The 15,689-nt window shown below is 55.1% G+C and overlaps 2 protein-coding genes across 2 annotated transcripts; both read left to right on the top strand.

Moving 5' to 3' along the window:
- Positions 1–59: 59 nt before the first annotated feature.
- On the top strand, positions 60–8,834 carry PLPPR2 (phospholipid phosphatase related 2). The gene is made up of 10 exons (XM_026481459.4): positions 60–663; positions 1,957–2,131; positions 2,899–2,978; positions 3,670–3,858; positions 3,970–4,105; positions 4,925–5,196; positions 6,148–6,324; positions 6,906–7,028; positions 7,327–7,378; positions 7,512–8,834. Exons 3-10 carry the CDS (start codon positions 2,913–2,915, stop codon positions 7,853–7,855), a joined length of 1,359 nt encoding a protein of 452 aa, XP_026337244.1. The 5' UTR covers positions 60–663; positions 1,957–2,131; positions 2,899–2,912; the 3' UTR covers positions 7,856–8,834.
- A 4,923-nt stretch (positions 8,835–13,757) lies between these two features.
- Positions 13,758–15,418, top strand: SWSAP1 (SWIM-type zinc finger 7 associated protein 1). The gene is made up of 2 exons (XM_026481465.4): positions 13,758–14,015; positions 14,718–15,418. Exons 1-2 carry the CDS (start codon positions 13,761–13,763, stop codon positions 15,219–15,221), a joined length of 759 nt encoding a protein of 252 aa, XP_026337250.2. The 5' UTR covers positions 13,758–13,760; the 3' UTR covers positions 15,222–15,418.
- The last annotated feature ends 271 nt before the right edge of the window (positions 15,419–15,689 follow it).

Below are 15,689 nucleotides of genomic sequence, written 5' to 3' on the forward strand. Positions count from 1 at the left end.
TTGCTCCTGCTGCCTCCTGTGCCTGAGAATGACCACACCCACACCCAGTTTACTTTCCAGTATTGGGGAGGGTGTGGGGACCCCAGAGGCGGTTCAGAATGTGTAGACTTAGGGTCAGGGGACAGTGTGAGGCCAAATTTAATATATAACAAGGTCAGGGGTCAGACTGTCCAGATATGAGTATCCAGACAGGCTCTTTCACACTAGCCACCGGAGCTCCTTTCTGGGGGGCCCTGGTGCTCTAGTCTACTGCCCCAAAGGGGAAACTGAGGCACGGGGAGGGAGGGTCCGAGGTCCAGGGTCACGCTCTCACCCGGCCCTCCTCTTCCCTTCAGCGCCCCCACCGCCTAGTTCTCCCTCAACCTGCATCCTTCATTCCCTCCCAAATTTGTCTTAACACTCTCCGGGCCCCCAAGAGCAACAGAGGCCCCGCCCCGGACCATGCTAATGAGACGACGCGAGTCCCCGCCCCACGGGGTTATGCAAATGAGACGCCCGCAGGCCCCGCCCCTCTCCCCTTCCCTGAGTCTGCGCGGCGCTGCCGGGCCGACGGCGTCTCCCATCTCTGTGTCCGCCCGCGGGGCCTGCCGTCCGTCCGTTCGTACTGCCACCCGGGTGACGTCTAAGCGGAGCGGGGGCTCAGACCGTGACAGCCTCGAGCCGGTGAGGGAGAGGGGCTTGGGGCGCTCCCGGCACCCCCTCTCGCGGGCAGACACCCTCGGTCTGTCTGTCCCGCCAGGGTTCAGCTCCTGCTGTTCGGGTCCCTTGTGGGTCCGGCGCAGGGAGGGGGAGGGGAGGCAGTGAGCTGGGGCTTGAGAACGGGGCTCGGGGAGGGGAGCGTGGAGAGGGAACCCCGGGCCGGAGAAGTCAAGCGGCGTTGGTGAGGGTGACTGTAATTGTGTGGTTGTCATTTTGTGTCAGTGTGTGGTTGTATAACTGTAATTGTGTGGCTTTGGGGATGCCTGTGTGGTCTGTGTGGTGTGTGTGTGACTCTCCTGTGGCTGTCATTGTGTGGCTGTCATCATGGGTGTCACTCCGAGGGTGTGTGTGGCTGTGTTGTTGTGACTGCTATCACTGTGGCTGTGTGGGGCTGTCTTGGTGTCTGTACGGTTGTGTGCATATGACTGCCATTGTGTGTTCCTTCTGATGGTGTGTGGGGGCCCATTTTTATGTCTCAGTGTGTGGCTGTGATCATGCGCCTTTCTCGTGTGGCTTGGTGTGCAAATCCGTGTCATGGTCCATGTATGTGCCCTTGTGTGGCCATGTGGCTGAGCTTGTGGATGACATCGTATCTCCAGTGAGCGTCAGTGTGGATGAGAGACTGTTAATGTGTGTGGCTGTGTCGGAGTGCCTGGTAATTGGGGGTGTGACGCTGCCGTGACCGGTTTGTGACCCCCATTGTGTGCGGTGACTCTTTTTGATGTAACTCTCAAGTGTGTTGGCAGCCCTGAGGCTGTCCCTGGTGATGGTGAGGTGAGTGCTTGTGTGGGGCTGTATGTGGGGCTGTGAAGTGTATGAAGGACCTTTTCTTGTGTCCCTGTGACTGTGTGTGTTTGTGGGGGGGGGGAGTTTGATCTGTGTGGGTGTCTGTGACAGGCCGTGTGCACACTGTGCCATGTGTGTGAGTGTACAGTTGTGTGTAGTGGGTGTTGGGCACCTGTCTGAATGAGCAGGCCTGTCTTGTTCAGCACAAGCAAAGTGCCTGCAACACAGCAGGCACTGGATCCTTTTTGGTGGGATGGACAAACGCTGTACTGTGTGTGTGTGTGTGTGTGTGTGTGTGTGTGTGTGCATATGTTTGTGTGTGTGGTGTGGTGTTTGGGATGGAGGCTGTGGCTGAATTGTGTACTCTAAGGGTGCCAGCATGTGTGATTGTGTCTCTGGAAGGGTGAGGGGCCGTGGCCACATGGGCATCTGAGATCTCTGGTGACCCTCACCCCACATGTCACACTGCAGAGCAAGCTGCGTGGATGGGGCACTGGACCCAGAGTGCCTACCCTCACCTTCCTGGGCCTCAGTTTCCACATCTGTGCAATGGGGTTGACCATCCCTGCCCTGCTGGCCGCCAGGAGCGGCTGTGAGTCTGTGGGTGTGGCGGAGGCCTGTGGGAAGCCATAGGGCCCTTTCACAGGTGAGGTCAGCCTGGGAGAATGGGTCGAGCAGGTGTGGCCCTGTTGGCCCCTCAGTGCTGGGGACTGAGGTTAGACTGGGGGGAGAGGGGGCTTGTTGGGAGAAGATAGCCCTCTCATGATACAGAGAGGCAGACAGGCTGGGAGGAGGGGGAGAGGGGGTGGCAGCTGGGATAGAAGGAGGGCCTGGCCATCAGCCCGAACCAGTCAGGCGCAGCCCATGGGGACAGGAGAGAGAGGCCCCTGTGGGCCATGGGGGAAGGGACTCAGAGGAGGAACCTGGTGGGGGTGGGGGACACAGAGCATGGGGTCCCTTATAAAGCACATAGGGAAAGAGGATGGGGTCTCCTAAAAGCCAGTGGGAGTGAAGATGCTTCTAAATGGGCCCTTCTCTGGGGGGGAGGGGTCCATTAAGCTGGAGAAGTCTCTTCCAAAGGCTGAAGGGAGGTGACCTGTATGGTAAGGAGGAGAGACCCTCCTAAAAGGCATGTGGGCTGTGGGGGGAGAAGACCACTACAGAATCTCTGGGATCCCCGGCAGAGGATGAGTGAGCTGGTTGTGTCAGGGCAGGCCTCCCATGGGCAGGATCCTGGATATTCAGAGTCATGGCCAGAAGGCTTAGTGGGTGGAGCCAGGGCTCCTTTGTAGTAGTTCTGGGGCCTGGGGTGGGGGGGATCATGGTGTGGCCAGAGGACTCTACGCAGGCAGGTGACCAGAGCCTCCCCCTAGGCTCCGCCCTGGCCGTCCCATTCCCTCCCCACCTCCACAGGCCCGGCCTTCACCATGGCAGGAGGGAGACCTCAGTCGAAGAGGAGCTTCTCCATCATTCCCTGCTTTGTCTTCGTGGAGGTGAGGAACCCAGTAACTCTCCCCCCTGCCCGTTCGCCCCCCAGACTCACTCCCAGACCCTCAGCGGGGAGGAGGCGCGTTCAGAAGTGACACTCCCGGCATTCCAAGCCTGCTCTGCCTACCCTTACCGCAGAGCTCTGGGTACCAACCATACCCCCTTGAGCCACAGTTCCCTAGGCTCTCAAATAGGCTTAATCAGAGTCCCTTTCTCCTAGGGCAGTTACGAAGGTAAGATGTATTAATTCACGGGAGGGGCTTAGTATGATTCCTGTCCCCAGTAAGGGTTGTACTTCTGGGAGCTGCTAGCACTTCTACTAGTAGCATTATCTTTCCCCCTGTTGGCCTGTGCCCCCCCCCCCGCCCCTGCTGACCCCTCTCTCTGTCTGAGCCCTGGCCAGTCCTCACTTGCTCTCCCCCATCCTACCTCCTCTGTCTTTTGCATTTTACTAGTCCCTTCTTTTTCTCCTCCCCTCCCCTTCAGTCTTCTCTTTCTGTCTCTGTGTCTCCCAGGCCCAGACCATTCCCAGCTTCTCTCTGTCTCTCTCACCCTTTGTACCTCCCTCAGTCTTGATCTCTCCATCTCTCCTCCCCATCTCAGTCTCTCTCCATCTCTGTGTCTCTCACCATGGCCCCAGCTTGGACCTGACCCTGTCTCTTCTCTCTCTGTCCCCCTCCCATTACCGGGTGGCAGTCAGTGCTCCTGGGCATCGTGGTCCTGCTTGCTTACCGCCTGGAGTTCACAGACACCTTCCCCGTACACACCCAGGGGTTCTTCTGCTATGACAGCACCTACGCCAAGCCTTACCCAGGGCCCGAGGCTGCCAGCCGAGCGCCTCCTGCACTCATCTATGCCCTGGTCACTGCTGGGCCCACCCTTACGGTGAGACTGGGGGTAGCCTTGGTCAGACCCAGGCGGCAGGAGGGCCAGGTGGAGGTGGGTGAAGGGTTGGATTTGAAGGCCAGGAAGACCCTGCCTTGATCTTGCCCACAGATCCTGCTGGGGGAGCTGGCGCGTGCCTTTTTCCCCGCGCCGCCCTCAGCCATCCCCATCATCGGGGAGAGCACCATCGTGTCTGGGGCCTGCTGCCGCTTCAGCCCCCCACTGCGGAGGCTGGTCCGCTTCCTGGGTGAGTGATGTGGCCAGAGGGTCAGCTATGCAAAGGAGATACGGGCCAGATTCAGCCGCAATAGGGATTTTATGGGGAAGAGGCCCTAGAACTGCCATGACAGTGACCTCATGAGGCAAAGAGGGATGTAGGTAAGGCCAGGCACAACGGAGGTTCTAGGGACAATGGTGGGGCTTAGGCCAACCATGGCGGCAATGGTGAGGGCCCCAGATTACTACAAGGAGAGTCTCAAGGCAGAAAAGGGGGACATAGGTCCAGGCCAAAGACCAGCCCACCCCTCACCCCACTCCAAACAGGAAAATGAGACCCCGCTGTGCAGTCCCAGCCCATGGTGTAGGAGAAGGGCAGAGCTCATCCAAAGTGATGGTCCCTATGACAGAGGGCCGGAGACCTAGCTGTGGGTGATTGTTGATCCAGGGAAAAAGTGATCAACTCAATAACAGTCCAGGGCAGGCGTAAAGAGGCTCAGAAATGCCATCAGGATGGTCCTTGGCAGTTCGAGGTATGGGCCCGATCCTGATGTCCTGCTGTTGAGGACTCCAGCCCAGCTATATTGGGGTTTCAGGGGAGGACCCACTCCTGACATGGTAGTAACCCAAGGGGGACAGAAGCAAGAGGCTCAGAGTACCATCACGGTGGGCCCAAGGGGAGAGGACCTTGGCCCAGCAATATGGGATATGGCTTTAGGGGGATCCTCAGCTGTGCTTTAATGATGGTCACAGGAACAAGGTGCCCAGATGAGCCATAGGGGCTCACAGGAGGAGGGCCCCTGGGGTATCAGGGGCCCAGCATGAATTCCCTCTCCCACCCCACCCCCAGGGGTCTACTCCTTCGGCCTCTTCACCACGACCATCTTCGCCAATGCGGGGCAGGTGGTGACCGGCAACCCGACGCCGCACTTCCTGTCAGTGTGCCGCCCCAACTACACGGCCCTGGGCTGCCCACCACCCTCGCCCGACAGGCCAGGGCCCGACCGCTTCGTCACCGACCAGGGTGCCTGTGCCGGCAGCCCCAGCCTCGTGGCCGCTGCGCGCCGTGCCTTCCCCTGCAAGGATGCTGCTCTTTGCGCCTATGCGGTCACCTACACAGCGGTGAGCCCCAGAATAGGGGCACAAAAGTGGGGGGCAGCCAGTGGGCAAGGAGGCCACTCTGGGCTGGAACCTCTGATTCCTTCCCAGGGTAAAGTCACGCCGCAGTGCTGCGACACTGTCCCTAGGGTGACCCCCCCTCCTTGGCTGGCCTGATGCCTGCCCGGAGTCTGAGTTTATTGCTCTGTTCTTGACTGCCTCTTTGGGGTCTGGCCACGCCCCCTGGCCCAGGAATGCCAACCAATGGGACCAAAACACTGTTCCTGGAGCACTGCACTCCATTCCCTGCAGCCTAGCCATGTCCCCATGATGCTACAGGTCCCTAAATATTGGCTGGGAGACTGGGAGGGTGGGCTTTCAACTCGGTCTCCTGGAGCCCAGGAGAGAGGACCCCTTCCCCACCCCCACCCCCGCTTTGTCCTTGCCCTTTCTAGATCTGGCCACGCCCCCGACTTGACCCACTGGGACTACCTCTGTCCCCAGCTTTTCCTTGGTTCACACCTCCTGTTGCTTTGACTCGTTTTTCTGGAGTCCAGGACTAGTTTCTGTTCTTGGCAATGGGTCCCTGGGGTTTGGGGATTCTACCTCCTGGAGTTCCTGGACCTGCCTCCTTGGGCCTTGACTCCACTCTCTGGTTCTGAGACTGTACGCTAACCTAGCAAGCATCTTTCCCGATCTGTGACTAGTCCTGGGGAGACCTGGGCCCCAGACTCTGTCCACTGCTTTTTGGTGCCCTGGCCACGCCCCCATCCCTGCAAGGGACCGCTGGGAGTTCACGACTTCATCCTCGAACTCCTGTGCCCCTGGCTCTGTTCCCCGGAGCCCCTGGCCACAGCCTCGGGCCCAAGGCCATTCCCAGGGATTCTGGCCACGCCCTCTAGCCCGGAAGGCAATATCCACTTGGGTTCGGCAACTGTGCTGCCATGCGTCCCCTGACTGGTCTGGCTCCCACAGATGTACGTGACTCTCGTGTTCCGCGTGAAGGGCTCCCGCCTGGTCAAGCCCTCCCTCTGCCTGGCCCTGCTGTGCCCCGCCTTCCTGGTGGGCGTGGTCCGTGTGGCCGAGTACCGCAACCACTGGTCCGACGTGTTGGCGGGCTTCCTGACAGGCGCTGCCATCGCAACCTTTCTGGTGAGCCACCTTGCCATCCATTCCAGTATGGGAGACCCTCTATCAGCATTCTGACCCAAGAAGCTGGACCACACGATAGTGAAGGGTGTGGACTCTGTGTGACCTTGGGCGAGTCCCTTAATCTTACCCTGCCTGGATGTTCTCACCTGTGGAATGGGATGACAGGACCGGGACCAGGGTAAGTAGAGTGAGGTCCTTGCTTTGAGTGCAGAATTTAAAGGGCCACCAAGACACTCAGGAATCAAGATAAATGTTTTAATGAGATATTTTTAAAAGCCGAAATTAATGCAAAAACACATAATGTCCAAAATATCAAAAACTTAAAAGACAGGATCAGATCCTGCCTTTGCACCACTTGGCTTTACTTGCCTCACCCTAGTCACGGCCCTGTGGAATAAATAATAATAGTACCTACCTCTTAGTAAGGTGGAAAGAACAATGCCTGGCACGTAAACGTACTGGAAAAATGTTAACTGAAAACCTGAGCCTCAGTTTCCTTACCTGAAAAATGGGGATGGTATTTACGCTACTCCCACATTATTGGCTTCAGGTCTCAACATGCCCCTCTCACTCTGTCCCAGGTCACCTGTGTTGTACACAACTTCCAGAGCCGGCGGCCCTCTGGCCGAAGGCTCTCCCCCTGGGAGGACCTGGGCCAAGCCCCCACCATGGAAAGCCCCCTCGAAAAGTTAAGTGTGGCCCAGGTAAGGGGGGCCGGGGTCTGCTCCCGGCTGGAGAGGGTGGTGGGTGGAGGGGGACCAAGGAGGCAGGAAGTCAGGCAAGAGGTGGGGGTCTCCAGGCCATGGGGAGGTAGAGGGATTGCTTGTCTCTGTGGACCTAGGTCCTGGGGGACAGTCACACAAAATAGAAGGGTGTGTTATGGTTAATCCCAAAAACTCTAGTTGTCTTTTCCACCGGCTTTCTGCCTAATGAGCCCCTCATGGCTGTGGCCAGCGGGGCCCAGGGGGCCACTAGCCCCTTCCCTCTGCCTCTTTGTCTCAGGAACCCGAAGCCTGCAGGCCGCATTCGACACCGGCACGGCTCACCCCATCCAGTGAGTGTCGAGGGAGTGGGGGGATAACCGGGGGGACTTCCAGGTCGCAGTCACTGCCACAGAGGTCTCGCCTATGCTCTCGTGGCCCTCTCCCAAGCTTTCTGATCCCCTGACCTCTGACCCTGACCCCCAGAGTCGCAGAACTGTGCCCGCCGTGGCCACCTGATCCCCAGCTGCGTGTCCTCCAGGGCTCCAGCCATGTGTTCGTCGCCCCGTGTGCCCCGCCCTCGATTGAGGTCTGAGCCGACGCCCCTGCCCCTGCCCCTGCCCCTGCCAGCACCAACGCCCAGCCAGGGCCCCTCACCCTCCTCCCCTGGGCCTGGGGGGCCGGGTGGGGGTGGTGGACGTGGTCGGAAGTTGCTGCTGCCCACACCCCTGCTGCGGGACCTGTACACCCTTAGTGGACTCTATCCCTCCCCCTTCCACCGGGACAACTTCAGCCCTTACCTGTTTGCCAGCCGTGACCACCTGTTGTGAGGCCCCACCACCCTCCCAGAATCTGCCAGGTCCCCATTCCTTCCCTGCCACACGTGTGTGTGCGTGTGCCATGTGAGTGCCAAAGCCCTCTGTGCACAAACCAGCCAGGCCTAGGCATTAGAGGCTGGCTGGAAGGACAGTTGAGGGGCCCCCTGCCTCTCTTGCCCTCTGAGACACCCAAGTGGGCATAACTGGGAGGTGGGCCCTTGCCCCTAGGATTACTCTTTTAAGGGCCAAAACTTGACCCCATTGGCCATTGCTTAGCCAATGGGAGCCCCCAGTTCTAAAATTTCTACTTAAAAGGAGTTTACTCCAGCCCGTGGGAGCCTCCCCTCACGTCTTAGAATCCTCAGGCAAGAGGGTAACTCCAGTTAGTGTTCAGCGTCTGAACAACCAATAGGAGTCCTTGGTTTTCAGAATTTCTAGGATGGGTGGGTATGATTCCAGTCATTGGGGGACCGCCAATGTCTAAGTACGAGCAAAGGAGAAGAGGGAGATGGGGTCATCCTTTGTCATCGGGTCCTCTCTCAGATCCAGAGAGTCCAGCTGGAGCATGGGGGGCAGGCTCCCCCATGGCAGGGTCCTTGGGGCACCCCTTCCTCTCTCAGCCCCTCCCCATGTGCAACCTCTCACTCAGTCCCTCCTAACTCCCAACTTATACAGGGCTTGCCCCAGTTCAGAGGTTTTGGGGTTCAGGGTGCTGTGTCTCCCCTTGTCTGTGCCCAGGTCGCCCCAAACCCTTCTTATTAGGGCTATGGGAAGGGACTTTTTTTTGCCTTGGAATCTGCCCTTGTTCTTTACACTGCCCCCTGCCCCGGGCCCCAGCCTCCTGCAAATGTGCCATCATGGGGGGGGGGGGGCATGGATGGAGCAGAGAGGGCTCCCCTGCCCCAGGCAGCCAAAGGCAGTGGGCAGAGGAGACACTGCCCCCCTTTCCTGCCCCCTCCTTATCTTTAATAAAGACCTGTTTGTAACAGAAGTTTGGCCACCTGCCTTCCTCCTCCCCCAGGTGTTGGAGTGTGGAAGAATTTGATTGTTGGTATGTAGGTAAGGTGAGACTGGGAGTGCGTTTATTGTCACAGTGGATCTGAGAGTGATTATGGAAAAGCAGTGCGGGGTCATTGAGCCAGCGACTTGCATCCTGGCTCAGCATCTCCTGGTTGCATAACCTCAGGAAAGTTAATTAACCTCTCTGTTGTATTGTTTCTTCATCTGTCAAATGCAGACAGTCCCCACAAGCATGTAAGGCACACAAACAGATGGTGAGGGGCCTCACATGACTGTCTCCTGCAGGCAGGTGGCCTGTTTCTGACTATGGCCAGGGTGCAGAGGACACAGGGAATAGGGCAAGGGCTCTAGAAGCCCCCATGCCAACCCCCTGGCTGCATGGATGGGAGCAGGGGTTCTGATTGTGACATTGTGCTGAGACCCAAACCTTGAGGACCCAGTGGAAACCAGGAGGGTAGGAGGGGCATGGAGGCACAGACCTCCCCACAGCCCACTGTGGCTCTGAAGGGCTTCAAACAGGCCATTCGGGGCATGGAGTCATTCAGGAATCAGGAAAGGGTTAACTGCTTTCCTCCCCCCCCCATTCTATTCATTCATTCATTCATTCATTCATTCATGCATGCATGCATTCAGCAAACACTGTGTATCACCTACTGTGTGCCACATGCTGCGTAGTAGGCACAGGGGCTGTAGCAGTGAACAGAATGGACACAAATTTCTGCATCAGAGAGCTAACATTCTAATATGTGAGAGACAGACAATAAAATAAATAAGCTAGATACAGATTCACAATTCCAAATTCCAAAAAGGTCTGAAAACCAAAATTTTTTCATAACCCATTTGTGGCAAAACCTGGCCTTTACTGACATAAGGTTATTATAGCTTTTATTTATTGAACTAGATGTGAATATGCTTACGTTTCATTGCAGATAAAGGAAAGTGTTTGATTTTGAGGTGCTATCCCAGGCCCCACTAGGGATGTTACATGATACATAGTATTATACCATAGTACCTTTAAAAAAAAAATCTGAAAAATTCTGAATTCCAAACTCTAGGATCAAGGGTTTAGGTCAGAGTTTGGGATCTCTGATATATTAGATATTGATAAGTGATAGGAAAACATTCAAGCTAGAGAAGACAATGGGAGAACTTTGGGATGGGGACAGAGTTTGCAATTTAAAGAGGCATGAAAGGGGCGCCTGGGTCGCGCAGTCGTTAAGCGTCTGCCTTCGGCTCAGGGCGTGATCCTGGTGTTCTGGGGTCGAGCCCCACATCAGGCTTCTCCGCTAGGAGGCTGCTTCTTCCTCTCCCACTCCCCCTGCTTGTGTTCCCTCTCTCACTGGCTGTCTCTCTGTCAAATAAATAAATAAAATCTTAAAAAAAAATAAAGAGGCATGAAGGAGGGAGGAGAGAGTCATGTAAATATGGCGGGGGGAAGGAACGTTCGAGGCAGAGGGAACAGCAAGCACGAAAGCCCTGAGGTGGGAACCGGCCCGCTGTGTTCAGGAAACAGTGAGGAGGCCTGTGCTGCTCAGGTGAGCCAGGGAGGAGGCAGATAAAGGGAGAGGAGGTGGGATAGGTGATGGGGCTGATTGTGGGCCGTGGGAAATGATATGGGGGCATGAGAAGGCTTAAGCAGAGGAGGATAGAATCATGGAGCCCCCTTCTTCACCAAACAGAGCTCCTATTTTCAGGGATCACACCCCTGAGAGCCATGGTTCCTTCTGTCCCACAGCTACCTCCACTCGGCCCAGGAAAGAAACAAAACTTCAGCACAGCGGACAGCATGCCAGCGCAGGCAGCTAGCGCTGTCCGCGGTCCTGAAATTAAGTGCTGGCCAAGAAAGGAGAAAGTGGGGGTTGCCAGACACAAAAAAGCATTTGGGCCTGCTAGAGAGGGTGGAGACAGCTGGCCTCGCCTTGTTCACACCCTCATCCCAGGATGGATAATTTTAGGTAGAAAATCCAGACTGAGGTATACGTACTTATTCAAAAGACTTCTCGATATGCCCCTGTAGGTCCCACAGAATCTCTAACTCAACCAAAATCGAGTTCTGGTTTATAATGTAAGTCAGACCACAACCTTCCTCTGCTCAAACGCTCTTGTGTCTCCCCATGTATCCTGGTAGAAGCCAAAGTTCTCCCAGTGCCTCAGGGCCTTTGCACTTAAAGGTGCCACCGCTCGGAATGCTCTTCCCCACGCATCTACATGGTTCGTTCCCTCAGCAACTTCAAGCCTTTAATTAAGTGTCACCTTCTCAGTGAGGCCTGCCTCTACCACCCTATTTCAAAATGCAAAAAGCAAACAACTGGTCCTTCCAGAATTTTTTTCCCCCGTGCAAAATTTTTTTGCATACACTTGTCATCCACTCACAGACTATTTAAACTCTTCATTATGCTTAGTGGACATTATCTTCTCTCTCACTAGGATGTGAGCTCCACAAGGACACAGACTTAGTTGTCTTTTTTTTTTTTAAGATTTTTATTTATTTATTTGAGAGAGAGAGCATGAGTGGGGGGAAAGGGCAAGGGAGAGGGAGAAGCAGACTCCTTGCTGAGTAGGGAGCCTGATGTGGGGCTCAATCCCAGGACCCCAAGATCAAGACCTGAGCCGAAGGCAGACGCTCAACCGACAGAGCCACCCAGGTGCCCCCTTAGTTGTCTTTTCACTGCTGGAGCCCTGGTGCCTAGAACAGTGCCTGGCACACAGTAGATGCTCAATAAAATTTTATTAAATGAATAAATTAATCACTTGGTGCTGAAAAACGAGGGAGAAGCACAGACTGACTCTGAGCTGTCCACTCCCCTGTCCCCTCACACTTTGGTCCTCCCTCCTCCTGGAAGCTTCTCTACAGTAAGGGTCCTTCCATCAGGACATGAAGACAGGCATCTGAGAAGTGAGAGAAAGAAGTACTATGTGTACAAGAAATATGCCAAACATCTGCATCTCTGCCAACGTACTCAGTCTATATTTATGAGCACCTGCTGTGTGCTGGTGCCATTCTAGGAGCTGAGGGCCGAGCAATGAACAAAAGAAAGAATCTCCCTGGTGAAGCTGACATTCTAGTGATGAGAGAGTCAATAAAGACATAACATTGGAAATTATAAGTTATTTGAAAAGAAATAAAGATGGATAAGCAGTTAGTGTAGGGCACACACTTTTACACAGGTGATCGGGGAAAGCCTCTCAGAGTAGGTGATATTTGACCAAGACCTGAATGGAGTGGGAAAATGAGCCACAGAGATATTTGGGACCTGAGTGCTCTCAGCAAGGGAATATCGAGTACAGTGGGGCTGTGCTGGTTATGCTCCTGTGTATGTAACTGCACGACTATGTGGCACTGGTGTCACTACTGGGTGCTTGTGCATTTGGAGTGTTGCAAAGTGAGGTGAATCATGGTTTGTGCATCTGTTGGGGGGGATTGAGATGGTGCGTTGGACAAGGAGTGTAACAGTGTGCTTCGTGTGTGTGTGTGTGTGTGTGTGTGTGTGTGTGTAGAAAGAGCGGCAGGCACATTAGCCGAAAGGAAATGTATCTATGTGTGTGCATGTGTGTGTGTGTGTGTAATAGCAATGGTATGGTTGTATCAGAGTGTGTTTAAGTGTGTGTGCAAGGCTAAGGGTGTGGGGAAGTAAATGTGGGAAAAAGTGTGCATGGGATGCTTTGTGTCAAGATAGGAGAGGGCTGCGAACACGTGGGTGATGGGGGTTCTGGAAGCAGAATATATGCAGAGATGCCATGGTGTGTGTGTGTGTGTGTGTGTGTGTATGCGCGCGCGCGCACGTGTGTGCAGGGGGGTGTGGAGGTGCTGGCTGTGTGGGTGGGTGTATTGGGGGATGTTGTGGATCTGTTTTCTGGCCCCAGAGAGAGAAAGCCCAGGAAATATCAGTTCCGCCCCGCCCCTGGGTCTCCTGGCAACAGCACCACTTTGAAGTTACCAGGAGACAGAGTTGCCAGGGCGACAGGGGTGAGTGGCAGCTCTGGGGCGAAGTCTGGGTGAGGAGATCCAGCCAGCCATCACTTAACCACTCACCTTGTTTCTCCTCCTTTCCCAGTTTCTCATCAGTTCTATCTTCCTTTCTTCATTCATTCGTTTAACAAGCATATATTGAGAATTTGCAATGATCTAGTCACTGTTCTGGACGCTGGAGATACCTAAGTGAACCAGGCAAGGTCTCTGCCTTGGCTGTCCTTTAGTCTCCCACCCCCTGTGTCTTTGTCTCTCCTGCCACCTTCTTTGGTCTATGGTCATGCCCGTCTCCCTCATCCCAAGTAAAACCCAAGGAGCCCCCAGGCCAAAGAGGAAGCCAGGTGAGACTCCTCTTCTCACAGACCCTCAGAGACGGCTGCTGATGTTTTGCCCACGAACGTTCCCGAGTCTGCAGCCTCCAACGCGAGCTTGTGCCAATACTAAGGTGAAGAGAAAGAAGCACACAAGCTCCTCCATCACTCACCTTCTCGATTGTCATTGGGTGACATCAGCAGAAACACACACAGACACATCCATCACAATATTCCTCTGCGATATCATGAGCTCCATTGTACAGGTGAGCAGACTGAGGCTAGACTTTAAGTAATGTGTCAGTGATTAGGGCCTGTTTCCTTCAACTCTCGACCCTTATATTTGTCTGATTAGCTGATTAGTTCACAATAATATTCGTGCTGCTTTCCTCAGCCGACTTGCGCAAAGTAAGGGGCTTTTCTCCCTCAAACTCCTCCATCCCCCTTCCCTCAAACTAAGTTATTTCCCCCTTCACCGGGGCAGGAGCTAGTAAAAGCCAATCTAACTTTGATGGCAGATCCATGAACCAATGGAGAAGCTAAGTGCATTGTAACCAATGAGACCTCGGTTTAGGCGGGATTAAGGGCAGGAACGGGGCGCTGATTGGACAGAAGTATGTTGCGAATGGCGGAGGCGCTGAGGCGGGCGCTAAACCTGGGCAGCTCGGCAGAGTCCGAGGAATACACAACTGAGGCTGGGCCGCCTTTGCTGCTGCTTGGCGGTCCAGGGTCTGGAAAGACGGCGCTGCTATTCACGGCGGCCCTGGAAGCGGCAGGAGAGGGCCGAGGTCCCGTCCTCTTCCTGACCCGGAGGCCTCTTCAAAGCCTGCCCCGCGGGAGGGGAGCAGCGCTCGACCCCCTGCGGCTACAGGTAACCGAGGGGTGGGACCGAAGGCGGACTAGTTAGTACCTGAGCGGATTGAGGATTGAGTGACAGGTAGACAGACCAATGGAGGGGACGAAGGAAGAGCGATTCTGAGCGGCCATTGTGGGGCGGAGTCATGAATGAGCGGTGGGGGGAGGGTGGGGCGGGACCATAGGAACCGTTGTTACGATTGGGAAACCGTTCCCTGAGGGGGCGGAGCTTAGCGAAAGGAGACGCCCCAAAGGGGTGGGTAAGAGGTAGGGCTAAACCAGTGTCTTGTCTGGACACCGGCTTTTCTTTTGGAGCCAATCAGGAGGTTTTCCGTGGGAACATTGCCTTAGAGACCTGGCAAAAAAACCATACCTGCTCTCAGCTAATAGGGGAGTGATAAATGCAGGATAAAAAAAGGGGGTGGGGGGTGCCTGGCTGGTTCAGTTGGTAGAGCATGCGACTCTTGATCCCAGGTTTATAAATTCGAGCCCTTCCTTCGGTGTGAAGATTACCTAAAAATAAAATATTTTTATATAAAAAAAGGGGGTGGGTACAAATAGAAGAGTATTCAACCACTCTCAGCAGCTTCTCTCTGGAACCAGTTATCTGGGGCCTGAGAGCCTAGTGCTGGAAAGTGTACGGAGCAGGAAAACAGGTATAGCAGGGAGCTTGGCTTCCTGAGCTGAATCTGGTCTTTTCCTTTTTTCCTCTCTCTAGAAGATCCGCTTCCAGTACCCACCCTCAACCCATGAACTTCTTCAGCTTTTGTGCTCTGCCCATGAGGCCCGGGGCCCAGCCCCCTCCCTCCTGCTGCTGGATGGCCTGGAGGAGTACCTAGTGGGAGACTGGGGGCCCCAGGAAGTGGCCTACTTGGCTGCCCTGCTTCTAGACACAGCTGCCCACTTCAGCCACCAGATTGGGCCTGGCCAGGGCTGTGGGCTCATTGTGGCCCTCCAGATCCAGGAGCAGGGAGACAGTGGGGATGCCCTGCAGCTGTCGCTGCTCCAGCGGTATTTCCCTGCCCAGTGCTGGCTGCAGGTGGATGCACAGGGCCCGGGACAGCACTGCCTCCGAGCCTGCCTGGATCCAGGCGGGCAGGGCCCTAGAGCAGAGTGGTGGGTGGCTTTCCGACCAGATGGAGAGATGACAGTCACCCCATGGCCTGCCCAGGCTGGTAACCCCAGCTCAGATAAAGGTTCAAGTTCTGAAGGCCAGCCTTGAGTTTGGTGTGTGATAGCCTCTCTATGCCTCAGTTGCCCATGGCTGGAATACTTAATTCAGGAACATGTGCAGATTCAAAGACCTAAAGAATATAAAGTGCTCTTTCTCTTTTGAAAAATAGTATCACCACGTACCGATTATGCCCAATCAACGTATTGTTTTGCTCTTCTGAACTTTATAAAAAGTTTCATGATAAATGTAATCTTCTGAGACTTCCTTCTTCTCCCACCCAACATTGTTATTAAGCTTAGGCCAGGGGCACCCGGGTGGCTTAGTGGGTTAAGCATCTGACTTCAGCTCAGGTCATGATCTCTGGGTCCTGGGATCGAGCCCTGGGTGGGGCGTCCTGGCTGAGCAGGGAGTCTGCTTGTTACTCTCCCTCTGCCCCCCCCCCCCCCCCGCTCAGTCCTTTTCCCCTACTGCATATAATTCCATGGCTGACTATACGCCATTTTATTAATCAGACTG

This window comes from Ursus arctos, unplaced genomic scaffold (assembly GCF_023065955.2).
Source record: "Ursus arctos isolate Adak ecotype North America unplaced genomic scaffold, UrsArc2.0 scaffold_14, whole genome shotgun sequence".
NCBI lineage: Eukaryota > Metazoa > Chordata > Mammalia > Carnivora > Ursidae > Ursus > Ursus arctos.

Bases quoted from the DNA above. Each gene is read 5' to 3' on its own strand.
- SWSAP1 (XM_026481465.4), top strand. From the start codon at position 13,761: ATGTTGCGAATGGCGGAGGCGCTGAGGCGGGCGCTAAACCTGGGCAGC. The intron at 14,016-14,717 runs GTAACCGAGGGG...TCCTCTCTCTAG, and splicing joins TCGACCCCCTGCGGCTACAG to AAGATCCGCTTCCAGTACCC.
- PLPPR2 (XM_026481459.4), top strand. From the start codon at position 2,913: ATGGCAGGAGGGAGACCTCAGTCGAAGAGGAGCTTCTCCATCATTCCC. The intron at 7,029-7,326 runs GTAAGGGGGGCC...TCTTTGTCTCAG, and splicing joins AAAAGTTAAGTGTGGCCCAG to GAACCCGAAGCCTGCAGGCC. The intron at 7,379-7,511 runs GTGAGTGTCGAG...CCTGACCCCCAG, and splicing joins GGCACGGCTCACCCCATCCA to AGTCGCAGAACTGTGCCCGC.